This window comes from Eretmochelys imbricata, chromosome 2 (assembly GCF_965152235.1).
Source record: "Eretmochelys imbricata isolate rEreImb1 chromosome 2, rEreImb1.hap1, whole genome shotgun sequence".
Classification (NCBI taxonomy): Eukaryota; Metazoa; Chordata; order Testudines; family Cheloniidae; genus Eretmochelys; species Eretmochelys imbricata.
The window spans coordinates 228001711-228023669 of NC_135573.1; the positions used below are offsets into that span (position 1 = coordinate 228001711).

General features: G+C 39.2%; 1 protein-coding gene across 1 annotated transcript in view; it reads right to left on the reverse strand.

The window, feature by feature from the left end:
- ITGA8 (integrin subunit alpha 8) overlaps nucleotides 1–21959 on the reverse strand; it is a 170057-nt gene that overhangs the window by 53888 nt on the left and 94210 nt on the right. The window contains 3 exon segments of the mRNA XM_077809430.1: nucleotides 6688–6768; nucleotides 12404–12483; nucleotides 20964–21056. Of these exon segments, the coding sequence (XP_077665556.1) occupies nucleotides 6688–6768; nucleotides 12404–12483; nucleotides 20964–21056 (254 nt within the window).

A 21959-nucleotide genomic window follows, 5' to 3' on the forward strand; every position in this document is an offset into this window, starting at 1 on the left:
TATTACCCCTTCATTGCTGCAGTTAACATTGATTGCAGTTTTGCTGTAAAACCCACTTGGTACTAATTTTAAGATTATGCAGCTTTGAGGAGGGGTGTCATGTTTAAATGTGTTGTCTCTCAGAGCTGGAAATTCATGTTTGGGCCAACAGCATGTTGTAAAAAATTTAAATCACAAATGAATTATTCATCTAGGTTAATGTTTGATTAAGTATATAACATAACAATCATGGCTTTCTAACCACTGATCTTAAAAATAGCTTTCTCTTGAATCTCAACACAGAATGCAGAACCATAGGAGCAGGTTGTTCCTAGAAGAACCAGTATTTTTGTTGCAACTGCTGACATTTTAAAATGTCTTTGGAAGAAAAAAAGGTTTCTGTTTCCAGTTCTAATGTCATGCACAATCACTGAAATATCTGACAGAAATTTTGCTGCAGAATATAGCAGAAAATAAAGGAATATTGGATAAGAAGAAGTGGAGAGCATCTGGAGTAGTTTGGAAACAGGGAAAGAACAGCTAACACTGTGACTTCACAATGTTAAGGCAAGCCTGTACTATATTGGTAATTCTGGATATTCCCTCGGGCTGTAAAAAGGCCATCAACTCACAAAAGCAAGGATACCAGAAGCCACATTCATAAACTAAAGCCAAATAAGACACATAAAATTAATATATATTTTTAAAAAGTAAGAGAATTTTAAATTAGGTGCTTGGCTCTAATCTGTTAAATTTCACAAATTGCTTTTCTTCCAGTAGTAGTCTCTGTTTTAATGCTTCTTCGGAGATTAGGAAACAAAGCCCTGACACATGTCACTTTAAGGAACCACTAAAATATTGCAAAACACTGGCTGTGCTATAAATAAAAAAGAGAAGGCTTTAAAAACCTGTGTTTCCTATTCAATTCCTCATGCAGTTTTCTTCTCATCAACAGAAACAATTTAAAAAATATAAATTTGGACATTCAGTTACAATTATTTTAAAATAAAAGAATACGGGGCGTGTAAAATCTATTAAAATAAACTTTACAATGGATGCTTGGGATGGCTGCTATTTTTATAATAAATGAAGTAAATCAGGTTAATTTGAAGGGTATTTATCTCTACATTTCGATTAATTTTATTTTGTATTTAATTTAGAAATCTGAATGTTTGAATAACGTATTGTCTAAGGACTCCTACTAAACTGTTAGGAGTAGAAGATGGGGGAATCAGACCCACAGAAACACTAATAAAATAAAATAGGTAAAGTCTTTTGAAAGGCAATTTGCCCAAAATGTACAATAAGAATTTGGATTTGACCTATGACCTCAATCATCAGGATAATTTGGTCACTCTCATTTCACCATTCTTTGGATGTTTCTCTTAGGTAATATTTCATATTTTATGGAAAAAAGCTTTTCATATCGCCATATTTAATTTAAAATGTTGATTTACACAGTCCTGTCTACTACAAAATACTGAATTTTAAAAGAAAAATTGGTATGAGACTGAATATTTAAACGAAAGTCACCAAATTTACTCTATACTGCTGTCACTTTATTTCTGTAACACTTTCTTATGACAATGAAAGAAATCACGTATTTTACTTTTTATTAAAGCTATAGAAGTCACACACAATTGTGTACCAACCATCACCGGGCAAGCTGGCCCTGAAAGGGGTTCGGTTCAGCCTCACTTGTGGCAGGCTTAGCCCACCTCCTCAGGTGAAATGAATGACACCAGGGTCCACATGACAGGGAGTAGTTTGGAACTGGACCACGCCTTCTGGGGAATGTAAAAGCAACCTGGAGTTCAACAAGGCTGAATTCAGAGAGTCTCTCCTTAGTTCCCAGGCAGAGAGCCAGGCTTCAGGGAGCAGAAGCCAGCTAAGAAGGTTTGGGGAGGGAGCTGCTGGGAAGAGGGCAGGTGAGAACTCTCCAGAGCTTCCAGGCAGAAGGCCTGGGAGGGAGACCTGCACAGGATGAGCAGCTCTAGCTCTGGGCTGATAAAGGGCTTTAAACCCAGAAGAGAGACTATTAGCAAAGGCAAACTGGGACAGCAGCAGGGTCTGAAGCTATACCAGGCAAGCTGTGCTACATATACACTTATTGCCTGCATAATAAACCAGTAAAGGAAGGGTACATTTCAAATCAAACCAGGTATAGTAATATTTCAATTTTTCTTATACTTTCAAAATGCATTTTTCTTTCTCAAAAAGAACCAATTTGCCTTTTCACAGACCTAGCCTGTTAGTAAAGGTACCATTTTATACATACAAAGAGAAGTCTGAATAAAAATGATAATCTGAGTACTTGTCTTGGGGGGGAAAAGTGCAATTTTGCATAATGAGTTTCTGCCAGGAGTTTATAAAGCATTTTTTGTTAGTTGGGGTGGTACTCTTCCTCCAAAAAGAAAAAAAATCCAGCTGTTAAGATATACACTGGTTGCTATTCAGAGCTGTATATTCAAAGTAAGTTTGGTTGTTTCTTATTTTGTAAACTAATGGAATTTCACAGGATTATTTAACCATTGCATTTATTCAAAGCACTATGAATAGGCAAGGTCTCATAGGACCATAAATAACTGATTGATGAGAATGTGATATGCTTTCAAGTGAAAGGAAAGGGATGTAATGTGCTGGCTTTTATTTTTGGTGATATGCCACCTAGGTTGTGGTTTGCCACAAGTTACTAATGACATGCTACAACAGAAGTACCATTGTATGAAATGCCTATCAGTTCACCACCAAGTATTCCAAATGCCATGAAATGCTACAAACACCTCTTACATTTTGTATCATTAAATTCCTTTTTGTTCTGTTCCTTTACACATTCTATTCCAAAACCAGTTAAAGGATATATCTATCCCTGGTGAAATAACATTCATAGCTTTGCAATGACTGCAGAACCCACAACACTGAAAGGATACCTCAAACACACACGATGACTCTTGTGTATCAGATTTTACATTTGCCCCTGATTTCAATGGAAGATACGTAAAAATGTATACACACAAATAGCTGCCAGTTGTTTAGCTATCTAATGAGTCTCAAAACCACAAGTTATTCTTATTAAATATAGTAATTGGTATGTTCACTAGACCATGTTTCAAAAACTAAAACCACTAGAATGGAAACTTTCAGCATAACACCGCATGATAAATCCAGGCAGTTGTCTTCCAAATAATGCCCTTCAAATTTTACAGATATGTGTAGCCAAGGCTGCGTGTGGGTGTGGTTTCCACATATGTAACTTTAACCAATGAGGGTAAGTCTACACTTCGAGGTGGAGGTGCACTTTCCACAACACTAGGTATATTTTCGGGGAGCTAGCCCCTTCTGTTGCTGCAGCTACACTCTTATTTTTGGCACATGAGCTTGAGCAGAGCTAGCATGGGAATCTCCTCGTACTGGACTTCACACCACTGGCTCAAAGTGCAGACATACCCTGAGAAACATTTACAGACCACTGTGGATGTGCAGTAATCTAATCCTTGTTAAGAAACTTCTGCCTGCAGCAAGTCTTCCCATACTAACTGACTCCCTTCCTATGGTGTTCTCTGCCAGAGGCTTGGCTAGAAGCAAGTGGAAATCACATGAATAGTCACTGAAACATGGATATCTTAAAGAAAAAAAATGACAAACAGCATTACTAAACTCCAACAGGAAGCATGACAATTCTTCATTTGTTTTAATAAATTATTTGATGAAGATATTTTCCCTACCTCAGATGTGGCAGAATAACTCACATATATATTCAGCAAATAATATGATGCATTTTGTCAAACTTCCTTAATAAAATATTCAATTATTTCTCTCTCCACTCCCCCAGTTTCCTGAGAGTTGGGGTGGTTAGCTTCCCTGAGGTTCAGTTCCTTAATTAGCAAAATCTCTCTGGCAAAGACCTTGCGATGTTTCTTCACACATCTACCACATTATGGCAAATACCAAAAGCAAAGGGACAAGCCCATAAAGTAGAGAGTGTGCTGACTACAAGTCCTTATATGAAACAATTCTCATGTCTGTTACACACCCTACTTTTCAGCACCCGGGGCAGCAACCCAGGTCACCTGTCCCTAAGGCCTATTTTGGGGTACATTCTCTAATATTTGATGTTGGTTTTCCAAATGCCCAGGCCCAGCTGTTTATCTGTTTACATAGATTTTCATCAAAAGACATGCATATTGCAGTGTAGAAAAAGCATTACAGTAGAGACAAGTAAGAGCCCACAGAAGAGTAATCTGTGGATGCACCCAGCATGTTAGAGTCATCACTGAAAAACAGGAGGCACTTTAATAGGGAAGATCCCTGCCCTCAAAATAGCAACGTTTTCAACCAGCTCTGTTGCCAGTTTATATCTTTATTTTATCCCTGGTTCAGCTAAGCACTTCAGCACATGCTCAGTCCCACTTGCTTCCTTGGCTGCCACTGAACCAGCACCAGCACCTCCAGGGCATCAGGCCCCAAAGGCCATGCTGCACCCACATGGCCCTTCTCCACCAGGTCCAGCATATTTCTGGAGGCACAGATTCCTCTATGAGCACAAGCACTCACCATCACCAGCTGCAGCAGGGGTGGGAAGAATGTCTGCAGAATCTGCAGCCCCATGATTTTAGGGCTATGATTACTGAACATTTCACCTGAATTGGTTCACTCATTCTCTCTAACCTCTTACTGTTCGTTGACATCATCACCTACTCTTGACAACCCCCACCCGCCCCCCTCTCACACACACACACAGAGTGCACCTTGCTTTCTTCTCCTTACTGCATCCTCAATCCTCATACTCAATTTCCACTTTCTCTTCCCTCTATGTAGTCTTCCCAATCATCCTTTGTTTCAGTCTCTATAAATCCTCTCCCATAACACCACCTTGCCAAAAATATCACCTCTTTCTCTCTAACTCCCTTCCTCTCTATCTATCCCAGAAAATGACTATCTGACTATCCCTGAAAATGATGCAAACTCACTTTAATCTTGAACATTCTTAAAACAAACACTGTTTTACAAAAAAGTAACCCTTAACAGAAGACCACATGTGCTTTGGTTTGCCCCTCATGTTACTTTGAATAACCCCCTTTCCTTTAGTCTTCTTTTTGCTGTTAGCTGGGAAGCACTTAGATTGTTGATAAATTACATAGCCAATTGCTTAACCACACTTTGGTTAGGTATGAAATACATTCAGGAGACCAAATAACCAATGTCAGTCAGGTTTATTGCTAAAATTCAATAGTAGTACAGGAAGAAAAGTTCAATATGATACCAGTTTCTGGGAAGCAGTCTCATGCATTGTTGTTAAATTCACCTTACACAGAATGTTTGCTCCCAAAGATACACATTTCAGCTAGGAGTATTTATGGGATGATTTTATAAGTTATAAGACTTTTTACGTGTTACTAAAATCCAACCCATCAGTTCATCTCTGTTCCATAAATTGTTGTTCTGTACCTTTCCTTATCTTTGTTTTGGATACTAGCATGTGTGTGAAAGTACCTCCCTAGCTTGTTCCAGGGTAAAAGGTTAACAAATTTTGCCTTAGACAAGTTTGTTATTTTCTAATGCCAAAGATTACTTCAGTTTAGCAAAGTCTTATGGGATACTTAGCCTCAGTGAACAGGATTATAAAACCATAGTTTGCAGTGCCTTCCACCAACATAAGTTGGTCCGATAAAAGATATTACTCACTTGCCTTGTCTCTCTCAGAATTATACAAGACAAAGGCCAATTCAGGCAATATAAGTATTAGAAATTATATGTTATATTGATATTGTGTGCTTAATGCATATTAATATATGTGGTATCAATAATACATACTGATAATGTGATTTATATAATTTTAAGACCAGCATATATTGGTCAGAGAGATACTAGGGTAAAGGGCTACAGAAAACTCTGAGATAGATCATCTTAAATTGTTGTTCTTTGGAGCAGGGACCATGTCTTCTCTATGATCTGTGAGGTACTTGGGATGCTTTAGGGTGCTAGACACATAAACAGTAATAGAGTACTTGCTTTTTATGTATTGGGTCTAGTTTAGATATCAGCAACAGCATACAACTGTCCAAGCGATAATTAACCTTGTGCATGCTAAATCATTAACACTGTTCAGGACCAAAGTGGAAAGCTCTCTAGATTAACTGTTTTGAACAGGGCCTCTTGCTTCTTGCCTTTTTCAGTTTCCAAATATTTGAGGATATAAAAATGTAATAATTACCAGTCTGGATCACACCAAAGGCCCCATCTAGCCCACTATCCCACAGCTGGTTCAGAGGAAAATGTAAGAACCCTGCAGTAGGCAGATGTGTGTTAATCTCCTCCCCCACCCACACACACACAATAGATTCATCCTGATAGTTTATTTATATCCTGAAACAAAAGGTTTAATAACCCTTCCAAATTTCTTGTTGTCATTAATTATGATAATTTCAGACTCCAGAACTGAACCTGCAGTTTTTATGTGCGTACACAATTGAATATATGAAGACAATAGGGCTCGGTGTGGGCACAGAGCCCATTTCCTCCACACGACAGGACCTAAAGCCCCCATCCTGCAATGCTTGTGTGTGTGGTATTCTCCTGAAATCAGGGAGAGTTCTGCACTTAAAAGACCTTGCAGGATTGGGCCATAAATAATATACAGTCATATAAAGATTCATTGAAAAAATGTACATTGGTTGCAAGTATGAATTGAAATACTGAAGTGCTTACCCTATGATCTGTACTTGAGCCACAGCACTGATGTTGATTTGAAGGTTAACCACATTGCTGGTGGGATTAACTTTATTAGAACTAGAATAGATTTGCACACAGGTTAGTTAGGTTTCAAGTACAAAATTAGAAAAACAATCATTTAATACTAACTCTGACACTTCAGAATTCAATTTCATGCTAGTGTCCACCATTAACTAATGAGAACAGACTACTATTGGAAATGTTATATCACTGACTTTAGAACCTAGAAAAATTAATAATCATTATATGCAAGCATGCAAACACATGGATATAAATATATTAATGTATAGTATATGTACTCTCTCTCTCTCTATATATATATATGGGGTGTATTTCAAAGAACCTGCTATGACTCAACAAAAAATTAATTTGTTTCTGTTGAGCATTATAGGCAATTCTTATTTCATTTCCTACTATATACAGCAGGACCTCAATTTTATGAACTGTCTTATGAATGAACACTTATATGAATCATTTTTCTGCCGCCCAAGTCATCTCATCTTCCTGCAGCCGAACGTGACTTCAGTCCTTTCGCCCACATTCAAGCTGATGTGCAGGTTTGAACATACGGAGAGATTTGGCGGTAAAGAAAAGATGGAATTATTTCAAAGAAAAATCAGGCATGCTGTATTCTTTTATTACCATTTGTTATGTACCCTGTCACCAAATGATTAATAAATTATTGTATGCATCACACCTACTGTAAGTAGGTGTTCAATTTTATGAAATTTTTGATCATATGAACTCCTCAGTCCCCAATTAGTTAATAAAATAGGGGTTCTACTGTAACAATTGATCTCATCCCATGTTTTAGTAATACAATGAAATCAGTCTTCTTTTAGAAAATCTTGTGATCTGGTTATGACACAAAAGAACAATTACTTAGAGAATATTTTTGGCTGGGTTATATGTAAACTGTCTGGTCTGATTTTGCATCTGTCTGTGTAGGGAAATCCCAGTAAAATCAAGAATAGTTTTGTGCATGAAAACATGGCAAGGCTAACTAACAAGCTGTCCTCTGATACTGTTTGGCTTTTAAGGCTCTCCAAACTTGTGAGTATGAAGAATGATAAGATTAAATGAAATCCCTCAGGGAAAAACTATCATTGAAATGAACTACATTTTTCCTCAGTCTTTCTATCCCAGATCTCACCCAGCAATAAAAATGAAGCCCCAGATTGAAGGCCCGATTCTCTCACTTTTCTATAAACAAATATTTAGGCCTTATCATCCTACAAACCCTCCCTAGTGCATGTAGTCGTTTTCACTTTAATATGACTGATCATAAGATTGGGGACTATCCATGTGAGGAAGGATTTGTGGGATCAAGACCATATACATATGCAATATAAATATTTAGAGATTTTTAAACTCATTTTCATCGTGAGACTAATGTTAGTGAGGTTTTGAGCATTTCCAAGCAAGCCTAGAGGGCCCCTTTCCACTGGAGTTTGAGCCTCTATTGCTGTCATAGTTTACTGTTATCACATCTGCGTAGCATCAGTTAAATGGAAACATTTTGAACAGGACAGAATTCTAATTGCCTAACTACTGAGAAGTAATAGGGCAATTCTGTTTTGATCCAGAGCTTCTGGGTCCAAATTACTAAATTAGAGGCAACTTTAATTTGTTTGTAAACTGGTGCATTTCAAAATATCAGTTTAGTTTTTGATTTAGTCCTGTCATTTCCTTGCAGCCATGGAAAGCAGCTTGGGGACTGTAGTTAAAGTTAAAATTTTAATTTCCTTGTCAATACAAAGGTGATTATAACATTAATTTGTTATGATAAAATGCACTCCAATTCCCACAAGGGCAGTAATTTCCATACAGTTCACATGCTCCGACTACACAGCATCAGATTATGGTCCAATATTTGGGTCACTGATACGTTTTCTTTGAGGTTCATGATATTTTCTCATTATGCTAGTATTTTAAATAAAGAAGTCTATATACTGATATGCATTGCACACCTCTCTGTACAGATATCTAAGGAAACTATCTGTACCTAACAGAATTCATATTAAAAAAGGAACTACATTTGACAGACAATACTAGTTCCCTGGCCTCTTCCCATAAGCAAAGCTTCCCTTGTTGTTTTCCGTGAGCTACCGTTACCCGTTTGGTATGTAGAAATATTTATTTTTTGCATATTATTTTGGAGCAAATTAATGATTGGTTTCCTATGGAAAAACTACTCATGCTGAAACACGTATCCAAGCCAAACAAGTTTTATGCTTAGTCTTCTTTTCCTGTTAGGTCATTTACTTTTGCTTCACATGGTTTCCTGTTTCCTTGTTTTTTTTATGATTGTTTTATCCTTTCATTAAGGAAGTAGAAATACTACTTAACATTTAGAATGCGCATAAGCTTGACTGCTGCTGTGGAAGGAACACACAAAGTAGTCTCTAAGTACAGCAAGGTGCACTTACACTACAGCAAGAGGATAAAATAATGATTTTTTTTTTAGACAGAGTGGGGGGAGCTGTGCAGCATTTTAATCTCAATGTTTGGAAACAGAACTTTTCTACCTAATATTTCTAAACAGTTTCTCCTCCTGTAACTGAATGCATCATACCCGTTAAAGGAATATAAATTGTCTAGATTCCCTAAGAATTTGGATTTGTTTGGAATAGAGGTTTTCAGGTTTTAAGCATCAGAACCTCTATCTAATCTAGCCATATGAAGAGGGAGGATGGTCAGAAACCTCCACCTCATATGAGAACCCATGTTTTTCACTGATGTTAGGGTTCCATGAGCCATGGGTAGGCATTGTATTTTTAAATTTAAATATAGTCATCACCTTTCACCTGACTGACACATATACTGAAACTAAATTTCCATTTGGCTCACATACCAAATGGTTCTACAAATTCCCAAGCACCTTTCACTGTATGCACATGGCATGCACCTTTCTTTTTCCTTCGTTCCCCTTCCCTGAGTAGTCAGTGTGATTCACCTCTGGGTTCTACACTGGTCTCGGCCAGGATAATGCAAAGGTCAGTGCCCTAGTGAAGCCAAGTCTGATGGGTGGAAGGGGTGAATGTTATCATGGGGCATATGCCCATGATGCCTCCTCTGCTAGGCAGCTTACAGCCAACTGGTGCAACTAATTCTATGAGGTGTTGAATGAATAGGACTATGACCAAGGCTGTCAGGTGATGCACTGATCTAGCACATTTCCTGGGCATTCTCCACCAGTGGGGCAACCAGGAAGCATCACCCTCAAGTTAAAATTGCCCCTGTGCCCAGGCAGGATGACTGAGGGAGGGCTGGAGCATGAGACACCTCTCTATGTTCTCTGGAGAAAATCAAGCCCTGCATGTGCCTTTCTGCCTTTTCCCTGTTTAGGTGTTTATCTCTGAGTCCTTCCTGCTGTGAGGAACATTTTGAAATGATGATTTAAACAATATCTGTGCTATTTATTGTAGTGAACATGATCAAGACACTCATTAAAGGCCAGAGACTGGCAAATCAACGAGGGTAGAGCAAGGAGACACCTCAGGGAGAACTCTGGCTGGTGATTTGATGAGCACAGATGCAGTAGGACAGTGTTTCCCAAACTTTGGATGCTGCTTGTTCAGGGAAAGCCCCGGTGGGCTGGGCTTGTTTGTTTACCTGCAGCATCCGCAGGTTCGGCTGATCGCGGCTCCCACTGGCTGCGGTTCGCCTCTGCAGGCCAATGGGGGCTGCAGGAAGCGGCGGCTGGTATGTCCCTTGGCCCACGCTGCTTCTCCGGGCGCCGCTTCCCGCAGCCCCCATTGGCCTGCAGTGGCGAACCATGGCCAGTGGGAGCCGCGATCGGTCGAACCTGCAGACGCGGCAGGTAAACAAACCGGCCCAGCCCGCCAGGAGCTTTCCCTGAACAAGTGGTGTCCCAAGTTTGGGAAACACTGCAGTAGGAGATCTGCCAGCCTTTGAAAAACTGTACTGTATGTGCTTCTGCCACTGCTCCTAATCAACTCTATTTCCATACTGGGGGGCAGGGAAGGATGGGATGGCATGTTGTGGCCTGAAGCACTGCAGCAGAGGGACATTTATTATTAGCAGTTCAGCCACATCATTGTGGCTACAGCTAGTAGAAAAACTTTGACTTCTCTTCCCCGCTCCCCCAAAAATTTCATGTGGTTCAAGTTAGACCCTGTTTTCTTTTTTGCCAATTTTTTAAAATTGTAACTTTTCTCCTAACTCTTATCAAAATGGTTATTGAGAGAGCTGGTCAGAGACTGGAATTTCTGTTACATGGGACATTCCAAAGTTCTGAAAAATTCTCATTCCAAATTGGAACAAAAATCTGAAATCTCAAAATTTCCTGCAAATCAAAAATTATGACTTTTGTTTTATTTGGGAGCACTGAATCATTTTGTTTTGAATGTTATATTATGTTAAAATATTAAAAACAACACATATAATATTTAAAAAATGAATGTAAGTCTAACCTAAATAAATCAAAATGGTAGTCTAAGCTAAATGTTTTTACTTTATCAGAAAGTTTTGACATTATCTAAATGAAGTGAGAAAGCTGAAACGAATAATTTTGACTTTCCCCCTTAAATTTAATCAAGATTTACATGTTTCTGCAAAACGGTTTGCCTTTGATGGAAAACTGTCAACATTTCTAACTAGTTCTAGTTATCAAGATTTTTATTTTCCAATTTTCACTAAACAATTATTTTTATAATTTCAATTACAAAAAATATAAAAATATCAACAACAAATTTCATGGAAAATGAAAAATTTAGAAAAGTAAAGTTTTTCAATAATAATTTTGTTGGAAAAAGGCCTTTTTCAATTACAGCATTTTATTGCTAAAAAATCAGACCACCTCCAATTGTGGACTTTCTATTTTTTAAGACGGGCATAAGGGAGAAGCCGGTCTTTTTTATTTTTTTTTTCTGCATCAGGATGTGTTTCTAAAACTTGGATTATATTTAGGCTTGGAAGGATCAGATTTTATCACTCAGCACAAACACAAGCAATGAAAGAAATATTTCCATCAATAGTAATGAAAATTTAGTTTGGCAATAAAAATGCTGCTTGAGAACTTATTAGAGTTTGATTTTAAAACATTTACTTTGTCAAGATCACATGCCAAAATATGCAATTGTGTTTTAATGGTTATAAAGCTTTTACTTTTTGAATTTCAGAATCTACTGTCATTAAATAATTATTGTCTGACCACTCCTCCAGTCTGACCTCCCCATAATTTCCCACAACTGTGAAAATTTAAAAATAAAAAACAAATGGGAAGAAATGCTTAAAAACAAACTTCAATATGTTCCAATCAACATTTTATTTATATATACATACATATACACACACACACACATTTTGATTGGATAATATATATAATTGAATTCTGTTGTGCCTAATTATGTGTTTCAAGTAATTCTGAAGGGGAATATCAAGTTTAAATTCCATAAAGCTGGCACCCAAGGAACCACTGACCACAACCAGAAGAAATGAATTTTGACAGATGAAAAACCCTCAACATGTTCCTGTAGCTGATTTAGCTAAAAGGCAACAGAGTGGTCTGTACCAGTTTTAGAATCCTCTAGAAAACAGCTGCAAAAGGAAATGCCATAGAATAATTACATCCATTGTAGAGTTACAATGGATCTTCTTAGCACTAGTTTTGAAATATGGATAGATATTTAGAGTATAAACCATTGTGTACTTGGTAAAATAATCTAACCTTTTTACTTGCAGTTCAAACTTGATGCTGAAATCGGCATTTTCAAAATGCTGAACAGAAAATCGGATGCCAGTGGAGAACTAGGAAAACACAAATGTTTTGTGAGTAACATTTTGAAAGGATGATTTAAATGTCTGTTATTTTTTGTAGTGGACCTAATCGAGACAGTCATTAAAGTGTCCATCCATTCCCCTCCCCCCCACCCAAACAAATGAAAGAGTCAGTAATTAAAAGTGACAGTTTTAAAGACATGACTCATCATGGGAAAAACAGCACTCTTTAAAGTTATGATTTTTAGATTTGTACAAGCAGTGTGTAATTGTGTATTAATAATTATTAAGGGGACACCGTTAATCTGAAACCAAGTCAATTAACAACATATAGAAGCAGGAGTATTTGAAATGTTTTTTATTTGGAACTGAAACTGTGCCAGCAGTGTTCAGCCTGTAAAGGCCGTCTGAATACTCCTCAAATTACATTTATTGCCTTGTGTCGTACACAGACTGTTTTGATCAGAACCCTGCTTGTGCTCCCTGAAAATGTTGGTTGCATGGCTACACGTGCATATGTAGAAACAAATTCTTCTTGAGAATTCTATCAGGTATTGTTGAGAAACTGGGTCATCAATCCTCCATTTTCAACCAAACTTTGAACTTCTCAGTTCTCATCTTTTTCATTTTATTTTCTTGTTTGAACAAGTGGAAGAGACCTCTTTGTCCTACTTTTCTCTGCTTGCTTGTTTGGCATCTTCACCAAAACAAACACAATAATCTACAGTTTTCTTTTCAGCCCTGGAATCAATAGCATTCAAGAGGAATGCATTTCATCCTGCATTCATGCTTCTAGTCACAATTTGGTCATTTCTCATATTTTACCAACCGTCTTGGCTTAATGCCAGTGTCGATACTTTAAGTCTTCCATTAATTTTTCCTCTCCTTCTTCACTTGCAGCACATAATGGTGGATTGGGGAGTTGAAATCCATCTAGAGGACTATTTTTAGGGTGAAATGTTTCAATCTTTTCCTTCAATTATTAATTTTGTGCTATGTGGAAGACAATACTGTTAGCATAAAAGCATGCTGCAAGTTCAGGTCTTTGTCTTTCAATCATTTTAACACCAATAATCCTTGTCATTGTTTGTAGTGTCTAAAATGAACAGAAACCACTCCTGAAGTAAACTGATGCTGAATAGATGCTTGAAGGCCTGGAAGGGACTTAATTTGTCACTATGGCTACATTCTGATGATGATGAGGTAGTAGTGGCAGTGGCAACACAGAGACATTTAAAGTATTATTTAAATTTAATGAAGAAAAACCTTTCACCTCAGTGGTGCTGGAACACTCTTTATGGTGGGGGTGCTGAAAGCCAATGGTCCCCAAACTTTTTACCTCGCACCCGCTCCTTAACCCTGTCCGGGCCCCCTCTCCCCAGAGCTGGGGCCAGGACTGAACCATGGCTCCGGGACAGGGGAGGACAGGGACAGCGGTAAGCGGGCCGAGACTGGGACCACAGCTTGGGGGCAGAAGCAGAGCCCCAGACACGGGTCCTGCAGCCAGGACCCTGGGCACAGGGCTAGGAGCAGAGTTGCAGGCGTGGAACCAGCAGTTCCAGGAACCTGGGTGCGGGGCTGGTGGCCGGGACCCCGTACAAAACCTGGGGTGTTGCAGCACCCCCAGCACCTTGAGTTCCCGTGCTTATGTTTCACTGAGTGAAGTAAGAAAAGCAAAGTAAGAAATTCAGGATTTGTTCCACTGTATCTAATGGCTGGTGTATGGTGAATTTTTATTAGTGTTAATGTAACAGAGATCCAGTGAAGCAGAGATATAGTTTCCCTCTGATCTAATGGAGCAGACATGCACTGCAGTTTTGATGATCTATTAGACCTCTATCAGCCAGGGCTTAATCCTTTATTTAATACTGAAACAGCACTCCTACTGTAAAATACTAATGAGCTGCAGATGTTGCCTCTGTGTGGTCATATGTCTTTTTCTATGGCTGAGAGTTGACTCTACTAACAATAATGAAGCAATAGTGCTCATATATGCCACTGGTGAATCTCCAGAGGCCACTGGAGTGGCCAGTATTGCTGGATTTCTAGCAGTAAGTTTATCTTTATTGGCACAATATTAACCTGATTTTCATTTTCATTTTCCAAGTGAAGTTTATTAGTTTTGTCAGGATTATATTATCATGAACCAAATCAGATTCTCTATGGTGTCTCTTAAGGCTCCATTCTATCGTTATTATGGCACCCAGGATTATGCTAGGAGACAGACAACTGCTTCTCACTTGCTGCCTATATACAACCCACATTACTCTTATTTTTGAAAAGTGTGTTTTAGTGCATACAAAAGGTACAACATTGGCAACCATGGTGACTGAGATCTCTGTATATCAATAAAACAGGCAAACTTCCCTACACTTCCACATCTTCTTCTTCTTCTGTGTGGCAACTTCAAAAGCAACATTAAAGGTTGACATCCAAGTTTGTCATCAACAATATGGCTTCTGGTAACATGGACTGAACCAAGGCTGTCCTTCCAGAAAAGTATTTTAGAGGGCAATTGTTCACTAGGTGTTCCATGGTTTGGATGTCTTCTCCACATTCATATATTGGATTGTCCTTCATTTTCCATTTGTGTAGTAGACAATGCAAGTGTGTGGTTCTGGTGTGGTTCACTGTGATCCATATCTTATGTGCCATGGTGAAGCTAAGTGCTTGGTCTGTAGGATCCATGAGCAGGTCTTGATTCTTGACCCTGCTATTTTCTCAAATTCTTCACCCATTGTCTTTTGGCGACAGTCTTGAGGTTTTGAGAGCTTTGTTTGTCATAGTATTCCTGGACTTATGGTGGGATGTCGAATGGGGGTGGAGGGCTGGAGATTTTCACAGATGGAGAAGTCTGGGTTCATTATCACATGCTCATATTGTTAATGCTTCTCTTTTGGAGGGATGGTGATAAGATATGCATGAGAACAGGAAGTTAGACTGTCGGAGTTGACTTCCGCACCCTTGTACAATTCTCATAGTTAAATCACACATTGACAAGTTTCATATTTATGCTACCTGCCCGTACCGCATGCAGTATTCAGCTGCTGAGAAAACAAGGGCCAAGGTGGCTGTCTGCAAGGTGTGAGGATCTGCTCCCCAACTAGCCCCCACTAGTTTGTGGACTGTATTGTTCCTAGCATTTTATCTTGGCAGCAGTCTTCATCAGATGTTGGTGGTACGTGAAGCTACAATCCAGAACCACCCTGAGATATTTTGGGAAATACTCATAACTGAGTTTGGTATCATAGAAGGTGACAGTCAAGCACTTCTTTGCATGGTGGCTGCTCAGGTGGGACATAAAAACATAAGAACAGCCATACTGGGTCAGAACAATGGTCCATCTAGCACAGAATCCTGCCTTCCAACAGTGGCCAATACCAGGTGCTTCAGAGGGAATGAACAGAACAGGTAATCATCAAGTGATCCATCCCCTATTGCCCATTCCCAGCTTCTGGCAAACAAAGGCTAGGGACACTTAAGAGTACGGTTTTGCATCCCTGCTCACCCTGGCTAATAGCCGTTGATGGACCCATCCTCCATGAACTTATCTAGTTCTTTTTTGAACCCTGTATTAGTCTTGGTCTTCACAACATCTTCTAACAAAGAGTTCTATAGGTTGACTGTGCATTGTGTGAAGAAATACTTCCTTTTGTTTGTTTTAAATCTGCTGTCTATTAATTTGATTTGGTGCTCCTTAGTTCTTGTGTTATGAGAAAGAGTAAATAACATTTCCTTATTTACTTTCTCTACACAAGTCATGATTTTATAGACCTCTACCATATCCCCCCTTAGCTGCCTTTTTTTCCAAATTCCCAGTCTTATTCATCTCTCCTCGCATGGAAGCTGTTCCATTCTCTTAATCATTTTTGTTGCCTTTTCTGTACCTTTCCAATTCCAATATATATTTTTTGAGATGGGGCAGCCAGATCTGCATGTAGTATTCAAGATGTGGGCATACTGTGGATTTATATTGAGGCAATATGATATTTTCTGTCTTATTACCTGATCACAGGTGCTTTGTCCTGGCCTAAATCCTCTTTAGGGATATAGTATTCAAAAACAGGTATAACTGTCTGGTATAACATCCTTTCCAAGAGCCTGTATGTTACACATAGTAATGACATCAGCTGGTGGTTTTTCAGAGTGTGGCTGCATTCCCTGGTCTCAGGATGGCAATGACGTTTGCCTGTTTGCCCATACCTTGGGTGTTTGGCCAATGGCATGCATGTTGAGAAAGAACTGCATCAGCCAGTCGTGGCCATGTTGACGTAAATTTTTCAGAAATTCTGGGAAGATGCTGTCTGGGCCTGCAGCCTTGCCAAGTTCGGTGAGTGTTATGGCCTTATTCACTTCTTCTCTAGCGAATGGCTTTGATAGATTCATTGTTGCTGGGCAATTGGATAGGGAACGATAAAGCGCTTTCCCATGTTAAGTGTGCCTTATCCCTATTCGTTTCCAATCGCCATTCAATCTTTGACCTCTCTTGCTGAGATTACCTCATTAAAAACTCCAACATTATTGGCAGACACCTGCCATTAATATGTAGAATAAAACTTATTGAGGCCATGGAACAGCCATCAGAAATGGTAATGACTTGGGAAGTACTTCAATCTTTAAGACTTTCAATCTGATACCTTTCAGTGTACTAGACAAGCAATTCAATTAAAAAATATTTGGACTCAATTTCTGCTTCTTGTCCTGTGCTTTAGTGCAGGTATATTTACTGTGGAGTGGCAGGATGAAGTTATAGTCAACATTCTGGGCCATACTTTGTGGTTTTTCCTGTTGTTTAATGTTGTGAAAAGGTTAAGTACATTTAATGAATAGTAAATTATTTCAAAGTCATTGATTTGCCAAAAGCCAGAGACCCTGTAATCCTGCTCCTGATAACATATTCTGAAGCTGGGAAACTGCAGACCGTTCTACGTTTTACTGCAGTAGTAGTATTCCACAGGGGATGCCACTAAACCCTGCCACACAAACGGGCTAGCCTTTCCAAACAAGTTGGTCTTAAATTGCTGCAGAATTGTAGGGGCTCCAGGTATTGAAGAGTCACTGTTGTGTCTCTGTAGTTAAGGGTTTAAGAATGTTTGATTGTGATCTCACCCCCCCACAACATCTACAAAAAATCCCTTTCTGACTGAATATTTTAACAACTGATCTCTTGCCAGAGCAAAAGTATTTTACAAAGTTGGAGGTGGATCAGAGCAGCTGTTTATGAGTTATGTGATTTGAAGAAATGACTGGTATTTCACTGTTGGAGATGTGCTAACTTGGTTTGCCATCACACAGCTTAGAAACTGTCTGGTACAGGAACTCCAGTCCTTTGGCCTTCACTAGGCCCCCATGAGATCTAGTTCCAGAGTTAAAGTTAGTATTCAAAGCTTACATGGTATTTCCAAACTTGTTGACGTTTGGATTTTTTAAAATTACAGTCTTCATATACCTTTGAATTTCAAATGCTTGGTTCTTTTCTTATAAATAGGGCTCCTGATTTTAGTAGTTGTTTTTTTTAAATCAATAAATAGTGATAAAACACCCCCAATACAATAAATAAGTTGGTGTTTATCCAATAAACACGAGAAAAACACCATAAATGCTTACATGTACCTAAGAGTTTGTCTACAAAGAACACTAATGCAGACTATGGAGTATGATTTCTAACACACCTAAATACGTTGTACATCAGTTGGGCTGTGCAGACCCTTCTGGTGCATAGCAGGGAACACTTCAAAGAGATCACCATTGTACATACTGTAATGGAATGTACATATGTGCGTTACTCATCACAGGTGTCAGACTTAGTAACATAAAACTCAAAACTTTCTAGCCCTCTTTTCCAGGCTCAGTTAATCCATTCAGTTAAATGGGCTCCAGGATCCCTATAGCTCTCCCTTCCAGGCTCACAGTTCTTTGCAGTCCTCGTTGCCTGTCAGAATACTGGGTGATGGTAGACAGATCTAGTGGCAGGAGCTTGGGGTTCCAGGAAGCCAAGTGTCAGAGCCGGTATCAGAGTCAAGAGTCAAGCTGAGAGTGAGAGCTGGAGGCAGAATCAGGAAACGGGCCACAGGTCAATACCAGGTATTGGGGTCCATGTTGGGATTCCAGGGGTCAGTCAGGAGTCAGAATCCATGTCAGAGTCAAGGTCAATAATGGGAATTCAGGAACAAGGAAGCTGGGCATTTGCTGCTGCTGCAGCTGCTAGCTGGGGACCCAATTGTTGCCTGAACACTTCCTGGTATATTTTGTGGGTTTATATAGAGACAAGAAGCCAATCAGGGATCACTAAGGCCACTGTCGGTCAGGTCACTCAAAGCAGAACTTCCTGTGGCATTGAACCTCTGCGGATTGTGGGTCACTGGGAGTGCGCAGGTTACAGCTGCCACTGGGTGGCAGAGTGGGGATGGTAATTGCCTGGTAGTCCTGCAAGTCTAGGTTCAAGTCTTGTCAACCCTTACATAGCCAGAGCTTCTCACCCTGCAAGCTCCTACTCCCTGCATGTCTCTCAGCTAAAGGCCATTCCTCAATAGGGTCCTTGCAGATTTCTCTCCCAGGCCTTCTGCCTGGGAGCTCTAGCAAGTTGTCAGCTGCCTTCTTCCAAGAAACATCCCTCCCCAAACTCTCTCTGATTAACTTCAGGCTGTCTTTATCTTCCTCAGAAGGCCTAGCTTCTAACCAGATGTTTCCATCACAAAACCTATGGACCCATTTGCTTCACTTGGGATGGTGGCCTAAGCCTGGCAAAAGTGCAGCTGAGTCCCAAACCCATTAAAGGGCCAGCTCAGACTGTGACAGTTCTTCCTCTAACCTCTTTATTTGTTGTCACTTAGGCTGTGAATTACTCAGAGCGGGGATGGGCCCATCTTGAATATTTGAAAATCATCTAACAGAGCTAACAGGGTGGGATCTACTATGAAAATAATGCATGAAGAAACATTTGCTTGATATCATGTTGGAATAACTGTGTCAAGACAGCAACCTAAAAAATTCCCATCTAGAGCGTTTAAGGAGAGAAATAACAATTTTTGCTAGTTGTTGCTACCCAATATATTGGGTAGCTTAGATTATGAAGTAACTTGTAAAGCTCCTGCACTAATATTAGGGTATCCAGCTAAACTCCTACCAATTTAAAATGTGAGCAATGCTAATTTCCAATGAAAAGCTATTATTTTAAATGTTTACAATTCATTCACAGAGGAGTTGTCTTGCTCAGTTTTACTAGCACAGTATATTTTATGTAACTATAAAAAAGCTTGGATTTAATTACATTTTTGATATTTAAATGGTCATGGCATTACCCCTTTGAATTATGATTGTATGGGGATACTCACATAACCATAATTCAAAGGGGTGATGCTATGACCATTTAACTAAATATCAAAAATGTAATTAAACCCAAGCTTTTTATAGTTGTGTAATCAATGGGAGAGGATTCTTGTGGGAGGAAACTGTCAGGTTCTGCTGCTGGAGTTTTTCCTGAACTGTTTTGTCAAGAGACAGAAGGAGAGGACGTCCCCTGTGGAATGAGCAGCATTTCTGCTCCCAAGCCACAAAGATACCCAAACCTAATCCAGATCCAAACACCACCTCCTCAGCCCATCTTTAATCACTGTAGCCAGAATACTTGCCAAAAAGTGCCATGGTGATTTATGCTGCAATTAACTTGATTGTCTCAAATTTTTCTCACAGACACTTGTTCATAAAAACGCAGAACAACCTGCCAGTTGACAAATTCTCTGTTTCAGCTCAGGAGAAACCCAAAATAGGGAGAGTAGGAGACAAATGTGGATTATAATTTTCTGTGATGCCAGAAAGAATGCATTTCTTATAGAGCAGTAGGAATAACAGATTAGATTACAGCAAACACATTGTTGAACAGTAGAATGGTTAAAATAGAGCCTTGCATTAGGTTAGCCAGCTCTATACTTGACTGTAGCCAGTGCTATTGATATAGCATTTATGAACACACAGATTCATCATCTATTTTTAAAAAGTAGAATTTCTTTACCTTAGAAAATGTTTGTGATGATACTAATTATGAGTCAAACCTCATTTGCACTGGCATAAATTGGATTCAACCAAAAGAATTACACTGGTGTCAGTGAGATCAGAATTGGGCCCAATAGGATTTCACTTACAGTATAGAACAATAAAATATCCTTTACTGAAGTCACATTAAAAGGAGCAAATGAACACATCTAACACTATGAATAAGGATTCCCACCCTGGTGAAATAGTGGTGACACTAACGGAATGAATCCCAATTTACACTGGTGTAAGTGAGAGTAGAAACAGGCCAAAAGTCATGAATGTTTTCAAGCATCAGATTATTAGTCTTAAGGCAGTGTAGTACGATATTTTATTACACCAACAATTTCCTGTCCAGATAAAGAATTTGTTTCAGCTGCTGCTTATTGGGATGCATTCTGCTAATTGAGTAGATTTCCATTAGCTTCCCTTAAAATTCAATTAGATAAAATCAGCAAATGCATCTGGTTGTCTCTTACATTTGTTCCAGCCACCATGGGATTTCCAAGGTCGCAAATGACCATTCTAGTTTCATTTTCCATCTTGTAATCACAGCTCAATACACGTAGTGCCTGTAACAAAAGAACACCAATATTGAGGTCAAAGGTCTGAGCAAAGTGTATCCTGTTGAGAAAATTATGCCTTTTTGCTTATGAAATTTCTTTTGATTTCAAACCCCTGTGTGCATCTCTACATGGACACTTAATTGGTTACTGTTGGCCAGTGAAGGGAGTCTGACACCAAAAAGAAACAAATGGGAAAGTAGCCAGTATTTTGAGAGAGAGAGACCATTTCATTTCTTCCCAACTCTCAGTCTTGTACCCTATCGTCTAGCCTGCGCTGTTCAGCATTCCTCAAGGGCACTTCTGAGAACAACTTTGAAGATATGTTCTCATCTTCCTCTAGCAAAGATATGTTCACATTTTCTCTAGAGAAGTCAATGTAAAGTTTGTTCTGATGCTTCCCCCTCCACTTCCCCTGCAGCTCACACCTCTCATATCATCTGTGTACAAAGTATAAAATCCTATATACAAAGTGCTAAGTGGAGAGGAAGTAGCAGTTGTAAGATGGTGGAAGTTAAGAGACACAGACTAGAAAACAAAGTAAGATCAGTCTTTTCTGTTTTCCTCTTTGGCATCTTTAATAAGAGAAACAAACTCAGAAGTAACAACAGACGTCACTGATCTTCTAAAAATCAGGATGCATCTGGAATTGTTGCTGTAGGTCTCTCCCACCTAATTTTAAAGTTCCCACAGATTAGGTAATACATGACAGGTCATTCTTTATATAAGAAAGAGCTGTGAGAACTCCAGGACACAGCCTGCAAGTTCACCTCATGCTGTTCCTGGTTGGTGAAGGACAGTGTGGACCTGCTGAGCTAGTGAGTTAGTTGAGATTGGCAAGGGTGGTACATGTCCTAAATGAAGCAACTGTGAAGCCCCTGCCCATGAATCCATCTCTTGATACTGTCAATA